This window comes from Hippocampus zosterae, unplaced genomic scaffold (genome assembly GCF_025434085.1).
Source record: "Hippocampus zosterae strain Florida unplaced genomic scaffold, ASM2543408v3 HiC_scaffold_361, whole genome shotgun sequence".
Taxonomy (NCBI): Eukaryota; Metazoa; Chordata; class Actinopteri; order Syngnathiformes; family Syngnathidae; genus Hippocampus; species Hippocampus zosterae.
Genome location: NW_026262903.1, coordinates 6,347 through 31,360, shown reverse-complemented (window position 1 = coordinate 31,360; position 25,014 = coordinate 6,347). Strand labels below are relative to the sequence as shown.

Genomic DNA, 25,014 nt, shown 5'->3' with positions numbered 1-25,014 from the left:
AACGCCCTGCACTGGCGGCCAAGCGAGGCAAGCACCAGCTCTACCAGCAACTGTCGGCCATCCACCCCGAACTGAAACCAGCCAAGGACAGGCTGGGCAAGCTGCCAGAAAGAGTATCTCTTGCAAGTCTTGATTTTCACTCGCCTCGAAGAACCGTGATCATGGCCCGTATGCGAATAGTTTTAATGTCGATGCTGGGGGGTAGACGTCGACGATATCATCCGCAGGCTGCATAATGCCAAGTCGGGCAAGCCTGGCAAGCTGGTCTCCTGGAGGAGAAGGAGGTCCGGGGGCATTTGCATGGAGGCTCGGAAGATATTCCTCGAGCAGCCTGTCTTCCTTGAGCTGGGGCGCCTCTCAAGATTTGCGGCGACATCCACGGGCAGTTCTACGACCTGTTTGCGGCTGTTCGACTTTGGGGGCTGCCGCTGGAGGCGAACTACCTTTTCCTGGGGGATTATGTAGACCGTGGCCAGCAGAGCATCGAAACAATCTGCCTCCTCCTGGCCTTCAAAATAAGTACCCTGAAAACTTCTTCCTACTGCGCGGCAACCACGAGAGCGGCTCCGTGAACCGCATCTACGGGTTCTACGACGAGTGCAAGCGCAGGTACAACATCAAGCTCTGGAAGACCTTTACTGACTGCTTCAACTGTCTGCCGCTGGCCCGCACTCGTTGAGGACCGCATCCTGTGCATGCACGGAGGGCTGTCTCCCGAGCTGCTCACCATGGACCAGATCGTGAGCGTATCTCGGCCGACCGACGTGCCGGACGAAGGACTGCTCTGCGACCTGCTCTGGTCGACCCAATCCCGCCCACCCCGGCTGGGAGAGTTCATAACGAGGCGTGTCATACACTTTCGGGCAGGAAGTACTGAACAAGTTCTTGATAAGAACGGTCTCGATCTGATCTGCAGGGCACACCAGGTCGTAGAGGACGGGTACGAATTCTTCGGGGGGAGGAAGCTGGTGACTGTGTTCAGTGCGCCCAACTACTGTAACGAGTACAACAACAGCGGGGGGATGATGATGATCGCCCCAGACCTGACCTGCTCCTTCAGATCCTAAAGCCAGTGGAGGCGATCGCCCCGCCAGCCCGGCCGCGGCCTAACACCCCTCCCCCACCACGAGGCTGACCTATTAAATCAACTTCCACTCTCATTAATAATAAATGGATTTGTAAAGAGGGGGGGGAAGAGGCCACGTCGAGCGGCAGGTCAAGGTGTGGAGCCACCTCGAGGATAGGAATCTTTTGCGATTGGCTGAGGAACTTGACAAAAACTGGGGTGCTGTTGCGGCCTGCCTGCCTGGCCGAAACGCAAACCAGTGTCTCACCGGTACCGTAGATTGGCACACCAAAAGCGCGAAAGCGACAGTTGGACCTAAGCCGACGACTAGAAGTGCTGGAGCTGGTAGGCAAAGTGGGCCCGCGATGGAAGTTCATCAGCACCAAAATATCCAGTAAATCAGGTAAGCAAATCGGACCGCTATATCAATAAACTCGACCCTTCGATCAACCACGGCCAATGGTCGGTCGAAGAGGATTTGCAGATCATCGCCCTCTATAACCAACTCGGTAGTCGCTGGAAACGCATCTCGGAGGAATTAATAGACCGCCCTGAAAATATGGTCAAAAATCGGTTTTACTCGCACATCAAGCGCACCTACCTGATCCAAGCAGCGTGTTGCGAAAGGCTGTGAACTGTCTGTCAACGGAAATTTAATCGCCCTCTAAACGATTAAAGCCGGGATTTAGAAGCAAGTAAAATGTTGCTGGGCGAGGACGCTGGTTTCGACGACTGTATCTTGTAAGCTAGCTCTCGCAAACCGATTTGTTCTGATTCAATCGATAAGTCCATCGTATCACTTTCGCTCACTGTATTTATTCATGACTAATCAAATCCAATATCTAATCATAATCTCACAAATTTCTAGAGCTTTCTTCGCAAATCGTCGTTTTCACCCTCAGGGCTGCGTTTTCTTGGAGCAGCTGCTTGAGGGCCGAGCTGGGTACTTCTTTTACTTCTGCCAGTCTGCGGTGGGGCAGAAGGCATGTCGGTGGGCAGTAGCGACCTCCCTCTACCGAAATAATCCTTGTAGAGTGCGGCACTGCACTGTATTCTTTCTTGCCGAAGGGCTATCGATAAACCCTATTTGAAAGTCTGTTCTTTCTATTTTCGGGCAGGCCGGGGCCCTGAGGCACTGGTGAAAATGTCTTTCGGGGGGGTCTCTGGCCCCTAAAATCTTATTGGATGTATCTGCTGGTGGCCTCTTTCGAGACCGCCTCAGTAACTCGGTAAGGCTTCACCGGCTCTTCTGGGGGTCGAGCCGACAGAGACGGATTCTGGAGGGAGCGATAGTGAGCCCGTTAGGCCGACTGAAATCTAGATCCTTGTTTGATCGGGACTGGGGAGCCGCTACAGAATAGAGGGAAGTCTGCTGCTCGAGAGAGCAGTTGTTTTGTGCATGGAAGGTCTACTTGTTCCAATTTTGCATATTGAGTAATGTTGCCTTAATGTGGCAGAAATGGGCGCCTTCCTGCGATGCACGGCCCGGTCAAGCACCTTGTAAATGAGTCTGAAAACGGAGATGCTTTTCATTGGCGGAATAGCACGCTTCTCAAGTGCTTGACGCTTGAGGGCCAATAACCATTTTTTGTGCACTGCTGGTTTAAAAGGTTTTCCTTGACCTGCAGAGTTTTCGACTGCGAATTTGACTTTTTCCACACGCTCATGCACTTACCTAGAAGAGAACGTTCCTTCGGCATAGAAACCAGCACCATTTCACTTTTATGGCAGCTCTGTCGGGCCGTTACTATCTGTTCTTCTATTTGTTCAACTTGCTCTGGTACATGGAATCCTGGTGGCCTCGGTTTCCTCCGCTGCGCGGATTTAGTCATAAAGTTTTTCCAAGAGTTTTGAATCTTCCGTCATCTTTAATTATTTATAATAACACCAACAGAAAATTGAAATTATTAAAAAATAATCTCCTTAAGCTTCACCAAATGAATTTAATCATCATCACCAAGGCTGTAATTCATCGATCACTTGGAGATACTGCTGACCCTGAGATGCGCGGTATTAATGACGGCTTCTCTTTGCGGATAAGCGTTTTCGTGAGAACAGGCAGCCACGCTCAGCGAGAAATACTCCAGAGAGTAGGTGTAGTGGTTGTCTTTATCACTGGCCACCTTCTGTCTGAGTGACTCCAGCTGACTAGTGTAATTTTGCTGGCTGATACTCTTTTGGAGTCGCATTGGATACACTTTCTTTGTTTTCTTGGCTGTTCCGCTTGAGTTTCTTTTGAAACGGAGTTGCTTTTTGTTAGTGGTTGGACGAAAAAAGGCGGCAGTCTTTAGCGCAAGGGGGCAACGAAACGAGCTTTGTTCAAGCCGGAATGAGCTGCGAGTCTATTTCATTACCATCGATCGAGTGTCGAAATTGAAATTATAATTATTTTTTAATTTCTCGACCACAAATTTCTGCTAGACCATGTTTATTCATCGGCAGAGGGCCACAATGTCCATGGATTCGATTCGCGCAGACTGCCGACCTTCAAGATGTTGCTCAGGTCGATGAGAGTCTTGTACAGGAAGGGGGAGTTAGGCTCTTGTCATACAGGAATTTCTGGATCAGGATGAATTTTAGCGGCATAACGACATGCACGAGATGCAGATCAAGCCCCCACCTTTCGTACAGTCTCCTGGTGTAGAGCAAGTGGCTGTTTGTTAAACGTACTATTCCGGTATCCTTTACTTCAATTACTAAAAACCCCGACTGCTCCTTCGAAGATGTAGATTCGTTACTCTCCGTCATAGAACTAAAAGCCAGTCAGAAAAGCGGTCTTCGAGGCTGCGTTCTCATGCCTGATTATTTTGAAGAGAGGATCTTCTTGCCAGTCTCTGATTTTTCAAGCTTGAACAGCTCCAGATTCTTGCTGGTGAAAAATCAGAGATCGTTTTTACCAGATAGGGCTCTTTCAATCTTATGACTAGTCTTTAATAAAGGGTCTCAGTTTACTTCTTCTAGCGGGCAGGGCGCTCGGCTCCAAGTAATTGTACAGAATTTCCTCACTGTGCTGCGACTAAAATGCGATGGCAGTGATCGATGGAGAGGACTCAAAATTTACAGTCCTGAGGAATGGGGGGTTTGCTGCTGTAGTCGGCTATAGCAAATTCTAAGGAGAACTTAACAGTCATTTCAGTTTCCGACTGGATGTAATTGCGGGAGTATGTGGTTGCCGCAGGCAACTTGAGCTCAGCTATAGTGGGAATGAGACTGCTTCTTGAAGGCTGTATGCTCTGGACCACTTGCTTTCTTGATTGTCGCTTCTGTGCGGGAAATCAAGTCGTGAAGCCGCAGGGCAGTCACCCCATAAGACCTTTCTCTTTCTCTATCGCCGCAGACGTGCAGTTCAAATATGACTTTTTTGCTCCTGAACCTTTCTATCAGGGCCATTTTATTTTCTACGAGCAAAAACTAAAAAATCTCGTGAAATTAATTCTTTAAGAAATCGCCTTTGAGGAAGATCGCTTTTCTTGGCCATCGAAGGTGAATGAAATATAAGCCTATTTGCACTGGTCTTCAGGCCCAGCCTTGAGGTTTATTAACCTTTACCAGCTAAATTTTGAAAATGTTATACTGCAATTTAATAAGTAACTCCCTAAAGTCAATGTTGCTTTTGACAATGACCGTGAGGTGGTGCCCGTGCAATGTGAAATTGACTGCCAGTTAGGTCAACCCTGCGAGCAAGGGCCTGTAAGAGAAGGATCGGAGCACAGTCTCTTATTTTTTAAGAAAGATTTGAAAAGAGTCGGATAGGATTCTCCTGAAGAGGTCTGGAGTCCAATCACAATTTAGATCGAAAAGAACATTACTTAGGCGCGTGCTTGTCTTTGGGGCGGGTCGATTTTGGGGCAAGCTCGTGACTGGCACTTGGGTGCTCGAAGGTGCCGACCAGCAGAGGCGGAGGTGTTTGGGCCCGGCCTGAGGGAGAAGCTGACCAGTGCTGGGAGGCTGGGTTATAATTCATAATTAATTGAGAACAACAATGTCGGAGAGGACATCGACAAGGCAGTGATGGCCATCTTTGAAAAGTACGACAAGGACAAGAATGGCTGCTTGACGAGCAAGAGCTGAAGGCCATCATCTGTGACATCTTCTCCAACATGGGCGACAAACGGACCATCAGTGACGACGACGCCAAAAAGGTCCTCACGCCATGGACAAGAACAAGGACGGAAAGATCGAGCCCGCTGAGCTCAAGGAGATCATCAAGAGGGTCATGTCAACAAGTGACCTCATCCTCTTTATTAATGTTCTGCGCCAACCCTCTCCAGCAGACATATCCATCTTCATTGCTCAACCGTCGGCCTCGTGCTCCTCTGCTCGTTGCTTGACACCAACACTCGCACCCTGCCTGCAGCCTCCTCGGGCTTCGCTGCTACGTGCAGGTGGCCGTGCAGCTATTAGATGATTGCAGCTAGTAAATAAAGAGCGAGTGACAGATACATGGCTGTGAGCAGTCCATTTGCCCATTTGGTCCTGTCCAGCCAGAACAGCAGGAGGGCCGCCACCAGTTCGATTAGTCTGGCAGCCAGTAAGAAGGGCTGTGACCCTTCCGACTGCTCGCAGTAGCAGACCAAAAGCCAGTTTGAAGGCGAATAGTCCAGAGATAGTGCCGGAAGCAGCATCCCCTTCAGCTTCAGCAGGGCCACGCTGACTGCTATTTGAACACGCCTTCGAATATCACGTTCATGACCTAGATGCTCCCGAACCTTGTCAGGGAGGTTGTTCATGACCAGGTAGGTGATCGAAAGCAGGATGGACATGCTTACGATCGCACTCCAGTAAAGCTCCATCTTATCAACGCGGTCGTCCTAGCCGAAGAAGTACACGGTTGCCATTGCAAAGAACACGATCGTGTAGTAGTTGACCAGAAACAAAGCGTTGGTCAGCCGGAGTAAGAGGTGCGACAGGGGCACCTGCATTTCTGACTTGAACAGTCTGAGAACGTGGCAGTCGAGAGCTGTTCGTTCCGAGATCACGTTGAAGGGGTTTGTAGCCATCTTGCCCAAGGCGAAGACAATCCAGGCGCAACATGAGATCGCAGAGTGAGGGCGTTGAGGAAGATGGCCATCCCGCTGAACTAGAAGATGCTGACCCCGCCTGCCTTCGCCGATGTTGACTGTGCCACTGACCACCGGAAGCACCTCGTGGAAGAAGCTCTGGAAGCCGAGCATCATCGAGCCCAGCCCAAACACTTGGTTGCGAAGGGGGATGCTGAATCTGCTGTCTGAGGCCAGCATCATAAAGAAGACCGTCTGCAGGGCGAAGGGGACGGTCATCGACCCATGGCCGAATGTGAACACAACAACCACCAGGACCAGCGCCACGTAGCCTACCACGGTCTGACCATAAAACCGGGTCACAGAAGGGATCCCTTCGAATTCTTCCTCTGAAATGGCGTTCTGAGTCAAGCAGACCTGGCAGTTAGGCTCGATGGCCAGCTCTTGGTTGGAGAAGGTGACGACCCCGTAGAACTCATCCTTGAGGATATTGATCTTGGCGGCGGTGACTGGCCGCTTTCCCGCACTCGGGGCTCGATCGGGATGATGATCGAGATGAACCCGTCTGCGATCTTGATGCTGGTGGCGTTGATAGGCAGGCCGTCTGCCACGTAGGTAATGGTCAGCAGTCGGTTTTCGATGATGCCCTGCTCCTCACTGCTTCGGAACACTCCGTTTATGCGGATTTTAATCCCCACGAAGTCCTATTCCCTTCTCACTTAGGCGAAGGACAGGGCGATTGAGGGGGTTGGGCATTTGCCTTTGCAGGCGAGGCAGACCCCCTAGTCGGCAAAGTACCCTGAGGGGCACTCTTCGAGACAAGCTCCCTCGTGAAGGTTGACCACGCGGCTGCAGTTGCTGCAGGCGGTGGGGAGGTGCAGGTCAGACAGAGCCACCCGCAGGGTGTACAGGAGGCCTGGTCCGACGAGAAATAGGCCACCCCGCACTGCAGCAGGCACTGGTTGTCCTCTAGCAAGTAGGAGTGCCTACAGGCCTGGCAGACTGAATCGGCAGAGCAGATCACGCAGTACGGGATTCTGCAGGTGATACATCTGCCTTCGTGCAGCTGCAGGTCTCCCTCGCAGAGTTAGCAGTGGTTCTCGCTGGAGCACTTGAGGCATGGACTCCGGCACTAGACGCAGACGTTGTCGATCGGGAAGTATTGGTCGTGGCACTCCAGCAGTAGTTGTGTACAGGCCAGTTTTTGCAGCGTTCGATGTTACAGATGGTGCAGATGCCCCGGCTGTAGATCGTTCCCGGGTCGCACGTAACACAAACATTGTTCTCGTGGCAGCCAGCTGCGCAGTGTCCACGAAGCATGGCACACAGCGGTTCTCATAGAGGAAGAAGTACTAAAAGCACTTGAAGCACTGCTCGGGTAAGTGGCACTGGTCGCAGTCCTGATGGCACAGGGCAGGCAGTCGTTCTGGTACTCTCGGTAGTCTACTATGCACGAGTAGCATTCCGAAGGGTGGTCGCAGCTTAAGCATACCTATTTGGGGCAGAACACACACTATCTCCCGTAAATCTTGTAGTCGGTCTGGTTGCAGCTATAGCAGACGCTAGTGCTTGCACAGGTCCGGCAGTAGGGCAGAAAGTTGTTGCAGAGGTCGCAGGTCGAGGCATTCAGAGCGTGAGTCGCAATGCAATTCAGACACACTTCGTTGGTGCACTATAAGCAGAACGAAAGTAGGTTGTTGCAGCTGGAGCATTGGTGGTTGGTCTAGCCGTGGTGTAGTAGCGGGAGGTGCAGGTAAGGCAGAGGCTGCTGTCCAGGCATGAAGTGCACTGCAAGGAGCACTGCTGGCAAGAGCCGTCCACAGAGACGTAATATTGAGAGGAACAGACAATGCAGTGCGTGGTTGACTCGCAGGTCAGGCAGGATTATATTAGCTAAGTACAGTTCTTGCACTGGCTGTCCTGAAGTGTGTAGGTGGTTATCGCAGGCCAGACAGGCCGTGGAAGTGCAGGCCGGGGACGTGCTGCAGACAGAGCAGTTGTAAGGACAGTCCCCGCACTGTCCCGATGCCAGCTTGCCCAGCCTGCTGTCGCAGTGAGAGCAGAGACCCGAAGCACTGCACTCCACGCAGTTGTCGATAGCCGAGTGATCACAGGGCTGGCATACCCCATTTGACAGAATATAGAGAGGCGTGCAAGAGAAGCAGGCTGATATTGAAATGCAAGACAGGCAGTACTCAGGACAGGAGCTGCATGCGCTGTTCTACAGGAAGAAGGATGCTTGGCAGGTTAGGCAGGCTGTCTAGGAGGAGCAGGTCATGCAGGACTCCATCAGAGAGGAGCACTGTAGACAATCCCCGCTTGTCGACAGAGTGAAATTCTGATTCTTGCAGGATGTGCAGCCCGTCGACACGCAACTTGCGCATTGAACCGGGCACAACCTGCATTCCCCTGAGAACAGCACGAGTGGGTGATGCACAAAGTGCATGAATACAGAGATCTGCATTCCAGACACTCGCGGGACAGCGCTGGCAGTTGGCGGCAGAAAGTACAGAGTAGAGATACAGGCGGTACATGCACCCCCCGAACTGCAGGTCGAGCAAGTGTCAGGGCAGGCCGAGCAGGATCCAGAGTCCAGAAAAAATGAAGGAATGCAGCCTGAAGAGTTTGGGCAGTCCATTGCCAGCGAGGCGCAGGTTACGCAGGCAGAGGACTGCAGAAGAAAGCCGCTGGAGCAGGCGGTGCAGGCGGCTGAGGAGCAGGCAGTGCAGCCCTCGGGGCAGGCCGTGCAGCCGCCTGAGATGAGATAGTGTCTGGCCAGGCAGGAATTGCAGGTCGTGCTTGAGGCGCAAGTCAGGCAGGAAGGACACAACGCTGGCATGTGGTAGAGTCGAGGTAGTAGGAAGCTGAGGAGCAGAATCGGCAGGTGGTAGGGTCTGTGCAGGTCATGCACCCTGCGGGCAGATCGAGCAGGCGCCTGCATCGAGCCCGTAGCCAGTGATGCACGAGTCGCAGGAGGTCGGGGAGGAGCAGGTCGGCATGACCCAGGACAGTGAGTGCATGAGTTGTCCGGGGCCAGATAAAACCTGAGCTGCAGGACTGGCATATAGCTAGACTTGTGCAGGTTTCGCAAGGGGAAGGACAAGGCTCGCATACTAACGTCCCAGCGAAAAACCGTGTCCAGCAGGAGGTCAGGCCTTGCGTGCAATCAGACAGGCAGCTCGTGCAGGTGCCGGCCTGCAATGTAAATTCTGCACGACAGGCGGTGCAGGTCGTGCTCTAACAGGTCAGACACGCCTAATGGATATTACTGCAGGGCGAACAGACAGATAAATCCAGAAAAAAGCCTCTAGGACAATCGGTGCACCCACTGCTCGAGCAGTTGTAGCATCCGCTAGCACAGGCAGTGCAGGCCCCGGAAACCAGATAGTAACCGCCCCTACAGCTACCACAGGTCATCCTGAGCAAGTGAGGCAGCCAGGCAGTGAAGCCCTGCAGTCGACACAGCTGCCTGCGCTGAGAGACAGGTGCGCGAGTGCCAGACAGGACAGACAGGCTGTGGAAGAGGAGCAGGTCAGACAGTTTCCCGAGCAGAGAGTGCAGACGCTTGTTTGTAGGAATAGTCCTGGATGGCACTGCAGGCAGGTTGAGACTGGGTCGCAAGAGGAGCAGCCGAGCGAGCAGTGCTGGCAGGATCCGCTGTCCAGCACGCTAGGGGCCGCGCAGGCAGTGCAGGTTGTCTGGGATTGGCAGGCCAGGCATGCCCCCCCGCAAAGGGCGCAAGCTCCAGTGCTGTCGATAAAGTAGCCCGCTCTGCAATTGCTGCAGGGGCCTGTTGCGCAGGCAAGGCAGTTTGGCACTGCAAAGCACACAAAGGCCACCTTGGATCCTGTAGCGGGCTGATTCACAGGCTGAACATGACGTGGCTGAGGAGCAAGTTACACAGGCTAGGGGCAGCCCTGACAGGCGGATGAGCTGAGGTAGAACCCGGGGAGGCAGGACAAGCATGCTCTTTGAGACTGGCAGGTCAAGCAGGGAATTTCGCAGGACCTGCAGTTGCCCTGCCCCGCGTCCAGGAAGGCCGAGGTGGTCGAACACCCTAGACATGCATTCCAGGCACTGCAGCTATCGCACTCCCAGCGGCAGGCTTGGCAAACCCCGTCAGATAGAAGTTGACTGGACATGAGACGCAAGTAGAAAAGTCGGTGCATATAGTGCACGGCTGCCGGCAGCTGTGGCAGTCTCCGCCCTGCAGGTAGGAGCCTGCCAGGCAGCCGGTGCAGGTTTCGTCACTGTTGCAGGTGGCGCACTCGCTTCTTAGGCAGGGGGAGCAGGAGACCCCTGCAATGAAGAAGCCGGGCTGACAGGAATCGCAGGCCAGCTGTGATTTACATAAAAGGCATGGTGCGACGCAAAGAGCGCAGGTCTCAGCGGAGTCAGGTAGGAGCCGGCTGCACAGGAGGTGCAAGTACTAGCGGCTGAAAGGCAGGTTTCGCAGGGAGGGTCGCAGGGGTAGCACTGTTGGGCCAGGTAGAACTCGGCAGAGGAGCAGAGACAGATGCCAAAGCTATTGGGCTGGCAGGGCACGGCAGCGGCGGCGAGCACGAGAGAAGGAAATAACATCAAGTGTGGTAATCAAAGGAGTACATCTGGCTGAGGTTTTCGCTAAGGGCCTTGTAACCGGGGTCACTTCTCATGATTTCGGGGTTTTTGAAGATGATCGAGTAGTTGTTGAAGAGGTTGCATTCCTCGGTGATGCTGTGCGAGGTGAGGGTCAGCTGCTCGACCTGCGGGATCAGTTCGGGCCGGAAGGACACCGACAGCTGGGCGACTGCCCGCGGAGGGCGGCGATGTGGCGGTCGACCTGCTCGCTGAGTCCGAGGAAGACCTCGGGTGTTGCGGAGGTAGTCGATCTTGTTCCTGAGTTCGGTGATGAGGTAGTTATGGCAGTTATCGAGGCCAGCCCTGACAATACTATTAATCTCGACCCTTTCTGAATCCAGGAAGGGACTTGAGCCTGCGGCTGAGCTCCTGCATGCGCAGGTTGATGTTGTCCATCGCCTTCCGGAAGAAGTTGATTTCCGACAGCTGGGCGCGCAGCTGCTCCCCCAGCTGCGTGGCCAGCCCCTCGATCGAAACCGTCTCGTGCCACTTGCTGTGGAGTTCCCGGCACTCCCTGCACAGCATGTCCCGGCACTCTCCCTCCAGGCAGATGAACTCTGCCTCTGTGGACGGATGCTGATGCAGAAAGACACCGGCATGTTTTAAGATGATATAATAATTCGGTTTTAGGCCGATATTTTTATTTGAATTATGCCCCGCTTCATCCAGCCCGCAGACCTCGACCTCTCGCCCTACGAGTACGACCACCTCCACCGCGCCTTCACCCGCCCCCGACCCCGACGAGTCCGTCCTCAAAATCCTGCAGCTGTCGGACATCAAGCCGCCCACTCGCGCCTCAAGCAGCAGCTGCAGGCCAACCTGGACTACCAGGCCGTGCTGGCGACCAACCGGCAGCTGCAGGCCGAGCTGGACCGCGTGCTGCTGGAATGCACCAGCTGCGCACCAGCCTGTCAGATGAATATCACTGAGTGATCAAGAGGTTGATGATGCTGCAGTCGGCGCCTTCTGTCTTGCCATTGCACTTGCAATCCCCTCCTGAGCAAGTGCCTTGGCCCATGCAGTCGTTCAGACACAACTCGGTGTTGCAGGACTGGCCGGCGATGTTTGGCCCTTCGCACCGGCACTGGCTTATAGACGAGTCGATTATCTACCGCCCCTTGTCGCAGTCAACCTTGACGATCCCGCAGCCTGGCCCTTCGAAGCCCTGGTCGCACTAGCACTGTCCGGTTGGAGTGCAGCTGCCGTGTCCGCTGCACATGATGCAGGCAGAGGCGTGCAATGCCGCAGGGTTATAATAACACCCCGAGTCTGGACAGATCGGGGCTGCACAGGCCGGCAGGTTGTACCCTTCGTTGCACCTGACAATCCCGAAATGGCATTAGCCGTGGGCCTGGTCGTAGTCGCAGGATTAGTCACCCTCCTCGAGCAGGACGGCTTCCCCATCACGGCCGACAAACAACAGCCCGGTTTACAGCTTGAGTATGGTGGTTCCAAAGCCCAGGGGCAGGAGCGAGCCCCCTTTGATAGCGGTCAGTGGCAGGATGGAGAGAGGCTCCGTAAGGATGATGAAGGCGTTAGGGCTGCAAAGCAAAGGAATGTCGTTACCTTTGAAGGGGAAGCTTAGAGGCGCTAGAGTGAGAGCCGGATATCCGTATCTGCCCAGTAGAAGCATCATGGGGTAGACCATTCCGCTTGTGAACATGGCGTGGAACGTCCTTCCGCTGTTCTCGATCATCAAGGAGTCGGGCCGGACCATCACCTGGACTGAGGGATGGAATTCGACAGCCCTACGTTCCCCGCACTCGCAGTCACTTACCTGTATCCCTGCGAGGGCTGTGTAACTGTCGCCTCAGTGCCGTTCCACAGACGGACATTCACTTTGCAGGTGATGCATTCCTCGGCCGGTGGGTTGAGACGACTCTGCGAACGGTGTCCACGTAGACCAGTGTGTCTTGTGAGAGCAGCAGAAGCAGACTGCTGTTGATGTAGCGGAGATGAAGCCAAGTATACCGGTATTAGATTTGCAGGCTGAATAGAGTTTTGTAGGGGCCGTTCAAGTCAATGGCTTGCAAAAGTTGAACTGGTTTATAGTGAAGATCCGGCCCTGTCCGTCAGCGTCGAGCTGGACCAATCGGTCATGTGGGAAGGGGCAAGCCTCACGGGCACCGGTGTTGAGGTCGGTCAGAATGCAGGCCCCTTGCCTAAAGCTAATGGCAGTCTGCCCCCGCAGCAGGCGATGCGTGAAAATAGCAGGCAGCTCGACTGGCAGGACCCTTACAGCTTGGCATGATTGCAATATCAGCAGGAACATTTGCATTTGAATCATGCAGGCTTTGTCTGAGAGGCTGTCGTTGCCACTGCCCGAGCTTAGCCAGCTGGTGGACCCTGCCCTGCCCACAATGCAGCTGGTACGCAGGCATGCGAAGCAATCGCCTCTGCTCTTGAAGTGGGCCGGATGGCAGGACTGCCCGAGGCGGAGGAGAGAGGGTCAGTGGGCCAGTGGTGATACTCGCCTGTATGAATGTGGCGGTGCCTGTAAAGGATAGCCAAAAGACCAAAAATTCCCCGACTCTGAAGCTGGCGATCGAGGCACCGGCGGGGCGAGAGTGGCAGTGGCGAGCCGGGGAGTGGACGGGCCTGAACAGGCGGAGGAGTGGCGGGGGCGGAGGGCGTGGGTGGAGGGGCGAGTGGTGTGCGGGGTGGTGCTGGTGGAGGAATGCGTGCTGCTGTGATCATAAATCGTGTAGATTCTAGAATGCCAAAGAAAGCAGAGAAGAAGCAGCAGGAGAAGGTGATCGAGGACCTGACCTTCGGGCTCAAGAACAAGAACAAGAGCAAGGTGGTCCAGAAGTACATCAAGGGCGTCGAGCACACCGTCAAGCACAAGGGTGAGTCCATAGCCAAGATCGAGAGCGAGGAGTTCGAGCGCAAGAAGAATAAGAAGAAGGAGGAGCAGGAGCAGGCCCTCCTCGAAACCATGTTCCGGACGGTCAAGCAGGAGGCCCACGACAGCGACTCCGACGACTTCGACTCTTCCGACGACGACGCGGACCCCAAGACCAGGGTCTGCCCGTACTTCAAGCAGGGCCTGTGCAACAAAGGCAAGAATTGCAAGTACTCCCACGACCTGAGCATAAAGAAGGGCAAGGACATGGACCTGCACATCGACCAACGCACGCAGCTGCTGATGAACGGCGAGGACGACGTCTACTTCGACGAGGATAAGCTGCTCAAGCTCATCGACGAGAAAAGCAGATCCTACAACAAGCAAAAACCCACTGAGATCGTCTGCAAGTTTTTCATCGAGGCGGTGGAAAAGAAGAAGTACAACTGGAGCTGGATGTGCCCCAACGGGCTGACCTGTCACTACCGCCATTGCCTGCCCCCAGGCTACTCCATCAGGACCGTCCTCAAGAAGAAGGAGGTGTCTGGGCTTGCCGTTGAGGCTGAGATCGATATGCTGCGGGAGGAGATGTCCGCGGGGACGGGTACGCCGGTCACCCTTGAGCGCTTCATGCGCTGGAAGGAGGAGAAGCGTCTGCGCAGGCAGGAGGAGGAGGCCGCCGTCCGCAAGGAGGAGGAGAAGAAGGCTCGCCACGGCAAGCAGCATATGCTTTCTGGAAAGGCCCTCTTCGAGTTCGACGCCTCGCTGTTCGTGGATGACGAGGAGGCGGTCGAGGATAAGAAGATCTACGCCATCCGCGAAGAGGAGGAGGAGGACGAGACGGAGGCTGTCCCCGACTCCGAGGACGAAGAGCGCAAGGAAGCGGAATGATCATGCGATAACCATCTCTCCACAATATTATTGAAAAGCTAAAAGACTATAGACTGGCACTAAGCGAATGTCTTCATTTGTCGAGCCGATGCACCAGCCGCAGCAGCCGGTCCTCCTGCTCGACCAGGACTTGCTCCGCACTGACCCGCCTCCGCTCAAACTCCGCGGCCAGGCGGTGACGTTCCAGTTGGATGTCCTGGATGATGTTGATGAGCCGGGCCTTCTCGTCGCGCAGTGCTGCCTCCAGCAGGCCGTCATCCTGCGCGCTGGGGCAACACGAGTTGAGCATGCTAAATAGTTAAATATCGAGGGTAGTGAATGGCTTGCATAAATAATGGACACTGCGGATCACCCGACCGGATACCGCCAGCAGGTCTACAACGTGGCCACCAACCGCAAGGTCACCTTCGCGGGGCTGTTGCTCGAAGACCTGGGCCGTGGGCTCTGCGAGGTGCTGGGCAAGCTGCTACCGCGGGTAGAGGTCAGACTCCTCAAACTGAAGCTGGTCGACGAGCAGGTGGCCGAAGTAGAGCGGCATGCTGACCGAGCACCAAGACTTCAACAACTTCCTGGACAACCCTTTCATCAGGAACACAGTGCTGCCGATCCTGGACCGAGGCAACTTCATCCGCCACGTGGGGCCAGAGACCGAACAGTCACTACAGCCGTCCTCTGAGATGCTCGAAGAGTCTTCAGAGAGCAAGCTCAAATCCGAGTTCATCAGGACCGAGAAGTTGCTCGAGACCCTGGTGCTCAACAGCGCCAAGCGGAAATGGGACTGGCAGGTGCCCGACCTGGAGCTGTTCAAGCCGAGCTACGTCGACAAGGGCCTCACCAAGATTAAGGCCTTTGATGTGACCTTTCTCGTGTTCTACGGGGCAGAGACAATCAAATCCCTAGTGACATCACCATCACCCTCAGGCGCCAGAGCCGGCAGCTAGCCCTCGTTGGCAAGTACCGCGGCCAGGAGTTTTTCGTGGTGGTCGAGACTTGCGAGGCGGGCTCTGAGGTGGAGGAGGTGGATCTGCGGCTTACCATGCCCCCTGAGGACCGGCAGTTCAAGCTCAGCAGCCATGAGTTCACGGACCTGGGCAGCTGGAAACTCGGCATCTTTTAGGAATCCTCACCAAATCTGGACTTCGAGCACTATTTCAGCACCTCACAGCTGAACAAGCTGTTGCGAGACGAGTTCACCAACGAGATTCCAGAGGGGATGCCCATTGCTCAAGAGCTATATCGACCAGTCCGGCTTACAACAAAGGCCGCATCACCCTCGTCACCGAACTGTTTAGCAACTACTTTCTCAAGGTGGAACTGCCCTTCCACTCGCTGGAGCATACCTTGGTGGCCGACGACTGCCTCTACCTGAAGATGAACGGCCCGCCTACTTTCTTCTACTACTACAACTTCCAGGAGAGGCGGCCCAACCAGAAGAAGTACGCGATCTGCGACCCCGCCACGATCAATACGTGGGAAAGGTTGCCCAACTTCCCGCTGGTCTACAACTCCGATCTGGACGACGACGACTTCAACCGCATCTTCATCCTGCGCAACAGCGTGCTCGGGATCAGGTTCGAGCGGCCTGCAGACCGCGCCCGCCTGGATGAACAGCTCTAGCGGTTCATGATCCGGCGGGTCTCTCGCCAGCTCGGCCGGCATATCCCGCTGAGTGCGGACAACCTGCCCATCCCCTCGCGGGGCCTGTACGAGCTGCTGAACCAGCCGAAGAACCCAGTCTTCTCAGAGATCTACGAGATGATCCTGATGTTCCTGAACCACGGCAAGATCCGGGCCGCCGAAATGGGGGAGTTCGTGACCCTCATCGAGAAGAACTTCGCGTTTATGCCAGCCCTGAAGAACTGTCTGGACCGGATCGCCCTCGAGCACGGTGAGGTGTCGATGCAGCGGCTGGACAAGGAGCTGGAGCAGGCCAAGCGCGGCAGCCTCAGTGAGCTGCGGGGGAGGGGCACTTCGATAGCCAGGATCCGGCGGGTCAAGCTGACCCCCAGCGGCTTCATCTTCGAGTACAAACAGCCTGAACTAACCAACCGCCTCATCCGCGAGTACTTCGAGGACGCGGATAACTTCCTGCGGCTGGTGGTCGAGGACGACGAGGGTGGGAAAATCATGGGCCGCAAGAAATTCATCACGATGATGTTTTTCCGGTCCAGGATCAGGCAGGTGCGGCTAAACCGCCGCACCTTCGAGTTCCTGGGGTGGTCGCCTTCGCAGCTGCGGAAGTCGTCGATGTGGTATGTCTGCGAGACAAGCAGGCTCAAGCGAGACCAGATCCTCAACTATCTAGGAGTGTTCGACAGGGACTCGATCGTCAACGAGTTCAGGCTCATGCTCCCCGACGGCACCACCACCCCGTATGAGTTCAAGATCAAGCAGCTGACCATCCCCGCCAAGAAGGCCGCGCGCATAGGCCAGTGCTTCTCCTCCTCGCTGCGGTTCCGGCTGCAGGGCGACTTCAAGGTGTACGTGGCCGAGGACTTGAAAGCCGCGAATGGCAAGGAGTTCAGCGATGGGATCGGTATGGTCTCTTCCGATGTTCTGCGCTACGTGGAGAATGATCTGAAGGTGTCTGGAGTGTGTGCGATTCAAGTGCGGTACCGTGGGGCCAAGGGCGTGCTGATGCTCGACCCCACGCTCGAGCAGAACTCGCTGGTGCTGAGGCGCAGCATGATCAAGTACGACTGCCGGCACGAGCACGCCCGGACCGAACTGGACATCCTGGAGTACAACCGCTTCCACAAGGGCTACGTCAACAGGCAGATCCTGCTGCTGCTGGCCAGCCTGGGCGTGTCCACCTAGAACATCCTCGCCTGTCAGCAGCAATATGTGGCGTCCATCAAAGAGGCTACTTTCAAGGACTGCTCCATATTCAAGAACAACAGCGTCGAGATTGGAGATGGCATCTTCAAGATCTCTCCGGTGGAGGACCTGATTCGTGCCATGGTCAACCTCGGCGTGCAGCTGGGTGAGGAGCCCTTCTTGGAGGGAGTGTTGCGGTCCATTAAGAAGAAGGGCATGGAGACTCTCCGCCGCAAATCGAATTTCGTGCCCGACGAGTCTGCCAGGCTGATCGGCGTGCTGGACGAGTACGGCATCCTGGGCGAAAACGAGATCTTTGTGAGTATGAACCGAAGCATGGAGGAAATCGAGACCAACTAGCACTTCGTCTTGTAGGCTGAAAAGGTCATCATCACCAGGAACCCGTGCCTCCACCCCGGCGACTTCCGGATCGTGAGGGCAGTATCCAAGGAGACGGTTATAAAGAGGATCTAAAATTTCCATGAGTACAACTCTCCTAGACTAAATCGGTGGCGCAAGATGTCGAGCCGCAAGGAGCACGTATTCGCGAACTGCCACAACGTGGTCTTCTTCCCGAGCAAAGGCCCCTTGCCCCTCACGGCCCAGATCAGCGGCAGCGACCTGGACGGAGACATGTTCTTCATCAGCTGGAACCGGAAACTGATCCCGCCAGAGCCACACCCTCCGATGGAATACGACGGCAAGAAGCCATCCGACCCCACGGAGCCAGCGACTACCGAAAAGATCATGGATTTCTTCATCACCTACATGAACTACGACACGCTGGGCAAAATCGACAACAGCCACCTTGTGATATCGGACCTGTCGCCGCTGCTGGCCAAGGACCCCGACGCCCTGAAGCTGGCAGAGGACCACGCCATGGCAGTTGACTTCCCGAAGACCGGCTTCCTGGAAGAGAAGGACGACATCAAGACCAACCTCAAGGAGTACCCGGATTTCTTCGAGAAGAAGGATCTTCCCTCTTATGAGTCTAAGTCAGTGCTGGGCTTTCTCTACCGAGAGGCGGTGGCCCAGGAGAAGGTCATCGCGGGCACCCACTGGCTGGAGCCCCGCCCCTACGAGTTCTTTCGAGTAGCCGACCTGTCAGTCCTGCAGGACTCGCCCGTATCGAAATAAGAGATTGAGAAAGCAATCGAGGTGCAGCAGGACTACTCGTTCTACATCGCCCGGCTCAAGCGGCTGTTCTCAATCGAAGACGAGTTTGACATCTATACCGGCCACTTCCGAGACAACGAGTCGATTTCGAAGGTGATTGGCTACATCCACGATCTCAAGCAGGTCTTCGCAAACAGGTTCTTTGCGGGCCTGCCCTCCGACGAGGAGGTCTACAAGACTGCCAGCAGACTGGACGACGGGTGCTACTCGAAGGAGTGCAGGCGTCGGGCGATCATTTGGTATGCGGCGGGCATCGTCGGGCATTTCCAAATCAAGTTGAGAGAAATGCCCTGGACGGACGAAGTGCTGGCCGCCTTCATGCTGCGCAGAGCGAACTGTGAAATCGGACTCTGCTGGTTCGTGCTGGGCTCGGTCATGGTCAGTGTGCTCAGGCCGCGGACCGGCGGGCAGACCGGCCTGCCAGAGGAACTAGAGATCGACCTGCCCGAATGACATGGATGCTCGAGTTATCAGCACAGCGTCGAGAGCTGGCGGTGGCCGGCCATGCTCGCGATGATCGAGTTGAACCGCTCCTCCTCGTGTTCATAGGTGCGGCCCTTGAATTTCTTGCGCAGGATGCACGCGAAGACGTTTAGGTTGTCCTGCACGGTTTTCTTCTTGAACGAGGGTTTCAGCCCTCGCTCGACTTGGGGGGCGGGCTCGCTGGGCTGGGTCTTGAACAGGCGTCTGACCCGGCCGGACCGGGATTGCTGCTGGCTGGCAGGGGTGTGCCTGAGCTGGTCGATCCTGCGCAAAGGCTCTCGCTGGGATCGCTTGATATTGTTGATCCTCTCAATATTCTTCTGCCAGACAGAGCTGGAGCTGGCGCCGTCCCTCCGGCCCCCGCTGGACTCATAACGCTTCATCACACCAAATCAAATCAGTTTCGCAATGGATTATTCGGAGTTTAAGGAGCTGGTGGCCAGGCAGCCGATGCTGGCCCCCATGGTGGCTGAACTTAGGCGGCTTGATGGCTTGCTCGATGATGGCACCCCGATTGAACGGAAGTGCAGGCAGTACCTCGTGGAGCGGCTGCGGTTTCTGACGATGTACTCGGCCGCCGACCAGATCCGTCTTGGCCAGCTGTTCTTTAACAACTACCGGCGAATAAGGACCCAGTTCCTTGGCCGTTCTTCCATGAAAATTAACCTGGTTTCGTAGGAATGCGAGACTTTGAAGGACCCAGGCCGCCTGCTGCGGAGGTACGAGATGGAGAAGGAAGAACTGCGCAGCCAGAGCACTGCGCCCTCTACGATGGCTGGCCACTTCTACACTCGAAAGTTGACTACTTGGCAGCCCCCCTCATCCCCTCGTGAGGAAGACGACAAGCAGGCCGCCAAAAGAAGAGAGGCCGTGTTCTACAGGCGGGCGAGCTGCCAACGCAATGATTTCAAGTCTTTCACCAAGAACAGGATGCAATCTTACCTGACACTCAAAGGAAGGCACGGGGACATGCGCTGCAGCACTTCACACACCTTCTATTCGCGTGAGAAGAAGGTCAGGCAGGGCAGCAGCCATTCGATACTCCAGGAAACTTGCAGCCAGCTGTTTAAGGCTAGCAGACTGAACAAGACGAGTGGCTGGATGAGGCCAATGCTGGAGGAATGCCCGGTGACGGCGGCCGAGCAGGCGGAAATAAAGCGGGTGGGCAGCCGGCTGCCGGGGAGCAAGGAGGCGCTGGAGCGGGGACTGTGCAACGAGCGCAGCTTCAGCACGCAGCAGTCGTTCGGGATGGTGAACAGCCTGCTGAATTTCTAGCCGCGAGAGAAGGAGCGGAAAGGACCCAAAAAGAAATGAAGTACAGAATATAATGAACAACACCCGGATGATGCTGGGCAACACGGTGCTCGCCAATTACGAGCTGCTGCACCAGACCCACCACCACGAGCGCCGCAAGAAGGAGGCCGCCTTTCCGAAGCCCCAGTCCGAAGACAGCGACAAGTACCGGGCGCTTTGCATCGAAAACCCGAAAAAACGCCTGCTGCTCGAGGGCAAGTACACCGAGGTCGAGCGCGAGAACCGCATCCTCTTCGAAAAGATCAGCAGCATCGTCAACGGCGCCCGGCGGGAGCCAGGCAACCGCCGCTCGGGCTCCCTGAACCACGTCCGCCGGAAGCGCAGGGTCGAGGAAATCACTCTCGAGAACAACCGCATCTACAAGCGCATAACCAACCAAAAGAGCAGTTACTGCGTGCAGGACCTCGAGCGTTAATTCCGAGAGACCAGGATGCGGCCACGGCTGCAGCCCTTGCGCTTCCGCACCATCTCCATGCACAGGCCCTCGATTTCCCGCAACGACGCTGGTCGCACCTGACTGTCATCCATTATCAAGTCATTCCCCAACCTCCACCACGACGTCGTGCAGCACTGAGGCGGTGGGTTGGGGTTGGGGTTGGGGTTGGGGTTGGGGTTGGGGTTGGGGTTGGGGTTGGGGTTGGGGTTGGGTTGGGGTTGGGGTTGGGGTCTTGCGGCGAGAGAGGTCCACGAAAAAGTGGATGTGTCTTGCGATCCGCATATAAAATCAGGGGTCTGCCAGTTGCAGGCTGAACAGCTGTCCGGTCATCCTGAGGCTGGAGTCGTAACCCCCAAACACCACCAACCTGCCGTTATACACGTCTCCGCAGTGGCACTGCACCGGCCCCGCACCCTCCCTGACCTCCACACCGACCCACTCCCAGCTTCCCAGTTCAACCACGAAGCAGTCCACAAAATGCTGGCCTCGCTCGTCTCGCCCCCCGCTTACGAACATTTTCTTTCTGCGCTCGTTGAGGGCCATTACGTGTTTGAACCTTGGGCAGGGAGGAGTTCCTTTGGTCAGCAGGGGGGTCGCCAGGAGCCGATGCCGAAAAAGCTTGAAGTAGGTCAGTTCGTTTGTGCAGTTGAATCTTCGGTAGGCATACCCTCCGAAGGCAAGCCCGTACTCCTCGGACTCGACCACAACCGCGGTCAGTCCAGCCCGCCGGACCTTCACCCCCACAGTCTCCCAGCTGCACTCCCCCTCCAAGCCAAGACATTCCACATCCTCCACAAACTCCCCTACCAAATTAACTCCGCCGTAGACGACCAGCCGTCCCCCGAGCACCATCGAGCAGTGCTGCTGCCGGACGATTGTCAGCGGGGCCAGGCTTCCCACCGACCTCGATTGGACATCGAATCGGAGGGTGGGGTTGTTGCTAGTGTTGCGAGTGTTGTCGTGGTAGTTGAACCCTCCCGTCACGTAGAACAAGGAACCGCTGACTGCCACGCTGTGCTATGAGACGCACCCTGACTCGAACAGCTGGTAGGTATGCCGAGTCCACCTTCGCCCGTCATACTCGGCCACCTCGCCGAGCGGAGCAGGGCCTAGCCCGCCGATCAGGTACAACTTGCGGCGTTCCTTTATATACACCATAGCAGCGCACTCCCGGGCGGCAGGAACCCACCCCTATGTGCGGATCTGCTAAAATTGGTAAATCGCAGTGGCCAGGTCCTCGAACTTGATGCTCTTGAGGGTGGGCAGCCTGGCAGTCGGGCGTACGGGGATGGGCAGTTTCGTGATTTTCAGTTTTTTGCGAGGTATCTGTTATTTCGCCCGCCTGGTTGTCTACGACTTAGCCCAGTCCTGAAGCCGCCGGCTGTAGTTTTGGACGAACTCGCGGTTGCTGCTCAGCTCGACCTGCAGGTCCAGCGACCGATGCTTGAACACTCGGAAAGACTGCCCGTGCGCAGGCCTCCTGCTGCTCATCGGATATTATCACGCGCAGTCTTAAATCCTGATGGACGAGTGGTGCACGATCGAGTCAGACCCGGCGGTCTTCACCGAGCTGATCGAGCGGTTTGGAGTGAAGGGGCTGGAGTTCAAGGAGTTGTACGCCACCGACCCCGCCACCCTCGCCCAGCAGGCTGTCCACGGCCTGGTCTTCTTGTTCAAGTGGAGTCGCCCCAAAGAGCCGAGAGAGTGCCTGGACAGCTACGACAGCTCGCTGTTCTTCGCCAGACAGGTGGTCCAGAACGCCTGCGCCACGCAGGCCATCCTGGCAGTCTTGCTCAACCTGCCCTCCGCAGACCTCGGCCCCGAGCTGCGCAACTTCAAGGAATTCGCAGGCGACTTCGACGCAGAGATGAAGGGCCTGGCAATCGGCAACAGCCAGTTCCTACGGGATCACCACAACTCCTTCGCAGAACAAGGTATCTTTATATAGCGGGATAAGCGCTCCAGTGGCAAGAAGGAGGACGTCTATCACTTCATCTCCTACCTGCCCTTCAAGGGCATGGTCTACGAACTTGACGGGCTCCAGAAGGGGCCTATCGTCATCGGGCCTGCCGGGGAAGACTGGACCGTGGTGGCCGCGGCTGCCATCCAGAAGCGAATAAGCTTTTATGAGGCCAAAGAAATCAGGTTCAATCTGCTGGCGGTAACCGATTGTCGCTTGGATGGGCTCAAGTCGAGCATCGCCTAGCTTGAGGGGCGGCTCCTCTACGCCCTGAAGAAAAGGGAGCCCGACAATCTGGCCATTCAGGAGCTTGAAGCCAGAGGCATCCAGGAAATCGCGGGAGAGTGCTCTGAGGACACGGCGGCTATCCTGCAAGAACGGCTGGTGCAGCTGCAGGAGGAAAAGGCGGAAGAGCTGCAGCAGCGGGCGCGCAGCCAGCGCGAGAACGAGCGGCGGAGGCACAACTACACGCCGTTCATCATCTAGTCCCTGAAGATCCTGGCAGAGTCAGGCAAGCTGCCGGACATCCTGGCCAAGCTCAAGCAGGAGCAGAAGTGAGCATCTTCATTATCAGTCCCGCGGAATCCGTAGCCGGGGCAACATAATCGTGCTCTTGGCGTGGGGCCGGATTGGCTAAGGCAGCGCTCTTGGCTCGGTGGCGTACGTGGGCGCGAACACCGTCCGAACCGGCTCTTCTCTCTGCCTGACAGGCTATCTAGTTTTGTACTCCGTGAAAGCCACCGGCTTGAACTAGCCCAGCATTCCGCCCCCGACATCGTGCCTCCTCCTGCGGCCTACCCTTTCCTTCCTGAAGGCCTGCCCGTACTTTTCCCGGTAGTCCAGGATGAAGCTGAAATCGAGATCTTCCTCGACATCTTTCTAAGCCCGGGGCACCTCCATCGATTGGTTCAGGAAGTCGTGGCTGGTGTTCAGGAATTAGCTGGTGGGGCTGTTTTTGAGGCGCGGCTTCGTGGGAGACTGGCGCTTGAACTGGAGAGGCAGCTGGTAGGAAAGGGGAGGGTCGCGCCTGGACCCCTCGGAGGGCTCGGTGTTGAGGTAGGAGCGGTCGGTGTCCTGGCCGAGGAGGTGGCCGAGTCTGCTGAAGCTGTATGGCTTTTTGAGATTCTCGAGGATGGGAATTCTCCCGGATTGCGAATGGGAAATAAAAATGCGGATGAGCTTGCCGATGAACGCCTGCTCGTCCACCCGCTGCTCGTTGTGCTCCTCGAACCGCGGTTTCGCGAAGTCCTCGCTCACCCACACCTTCAGCTGCCCCTCCCCGTCGAATCCCATCATCCGGTCGGTCACCTCGAATTCGGGCCTGTACGGGTCATGCTTGAAGAGTTACTGGTAGCCCTTGAAGGCTTCCGTGAAGAGTGAAAGGGCGGCCTGCTCAGAAACGGGCGGGTGAGTTGACAGCCGCGTGCAGATGCGTTCTATGTAGACCCGAAGCGAGCGATAGGTCGAGCATGGACTTTCATCGTCTTTGCACTCGCGGTAGCCCAGCAGCTGGACATGCCGGTAGCTCTGGGCCTTGGTGCGCTTGTCCAGCAGGGCCTTGTTCTGGAGGAGCTCGAGCTGGCTGGTGTAGGTGTTGAGATGCTCCTCAATCTGATGCCCCTTGAGACGGTTCCTAAGCAGCCTGTAGAACCGTTCCTGCTTGATCAGCTGCCAGTCCTTCTCCTGGAGGGCCAGTTCCCGGCTGCTCTCCTCGGTGCCCATTTAATTACAATGGCCATCGGTCAGCGCGGGTTCCTGCCTAATCCATCATTGATACATTGTATGCTCGCCAAGAAGGAGCTGCAGGACCGGGTCAAGGCCTACCCTGACTTCCCCAAGAAGGGCGTCATGTTCTTCGACATGATGCCGCTCCTCGCCTCGCACGAGTGCCTCACCGCCTGCGTGGCCCACCTGGCCGAATCGCTGGCAGGCGTGAAGGCCTCCTACGTGGTCGGGCTCGAGTCCAGAGGGTTCCTGCTGGGTGTGCCGCTGGCGATGAAACTAGGGATGGGGTTCATACCTCTCAGGAAAAAGGGGAAGCTGCCGGGCAAGGTCATCAGTGTGGAATACGAGCTGGAGTACGGTAAGGACTGCATCGAGATGCAGGAGGGCGTGCTCAAATAGGGCGACTAGGTGATCGTCTGCGATGACCTGCTGGCCACGGGAGGGACCATGGCTGGCGCGCTGACCCTGCTGCGGCAGGCGGGGGCCAAGGTGCAGGCGATCAGCCTGCTGATAGACATCGGGATGGGCGGGGCTGCAAAGCTGCACGATTACGGTGAACTGAAGGTGCTGTTCCCGTAGCTCAGAGACAAAAAGTGACATGATGCTTGAATACTCAAAATCAGCTGACCAAGGCCTTCCCGTAGTACTTGCTGGGTCGGAGTTCGGAGAGGATGCTGCCGC

The 25,014-nt window shown here is 56.1% G+C and overlaps 3 protein-coding genes and 1 pseudogene across 3 annotated transcripts; all 4 read left to right on the top strand.

Moving 5' to 3' along the window:
* Positions 1 to 205: 205 nt before the first annotated feature.
* LOC127595013 (serine/threonine-protein phosphatase PP1-gamma catalytic subunit B-like) lies at positions 206 to 1,135 on the top strand (annotated as a pseudogene).
* A 12,267-nt stretch (positions 1,136 to 13,402) lies between these two features.
* LOC127595012 (uncharacterized) lies at positions 13,403 to 14,422 on the top strand. The gene has a single exon (XM_052056735.1). The coding sequence runs from the start codon at positions 13,403 to 13,405 to the stop codon at positions 14,420 to 14,422; it is 1,020 nt and encodes a 339-aa protein (XP_051912695.1).
* Positions 14,423 to 22,170: 7,748 nt separating this feature from the next.
* LOC127595011 (uncharacterized) lies at positions 22,171 to 23,166 on the top strand. Its single transcript, XM_052056734.1, is given in 2 exon segments — positions 22,171 to 22,809; positions 22,954 to 23,166. Coding segments are annotated over 2 exon segments (852 nt in total).
* A 1,224-nt stretch (positions 23,167 to 24,390) lies between these two features.
* Positions 24,391 to 24,732, top strand: LOC127595010 (adenine phosphoribosyltransferase-like). Its single transcript, XM_052056733.1, has one exon. It carries the CDS (start codon positions 24,391 to 24,393, stop codon positions 24,730 to 24,732), a length of 342 nt encoding a protein of 113 aa, XP_051912693.1.
* Positions 24,733 to 25,014: the final 282 nt, after the last annotated feature.

Excerpts from the sequence above, each read along its gene's own strand:
- LOC127595012 (XM_052056735.1), top strand. The coding sequence starts at position 13,403 with ATGCCAAAGAAAGCAGAGAAGAAGCAGCAGGAGAAGGTGATCGAGGAC.
- LOC127595010 (XM_052056733.1), top strand. The coding sequence starts at position 24,391 with ATGCTCGCCAAGAAGGAGCTGCAGGACCGGGTCAAGGCCTACCCTGAC.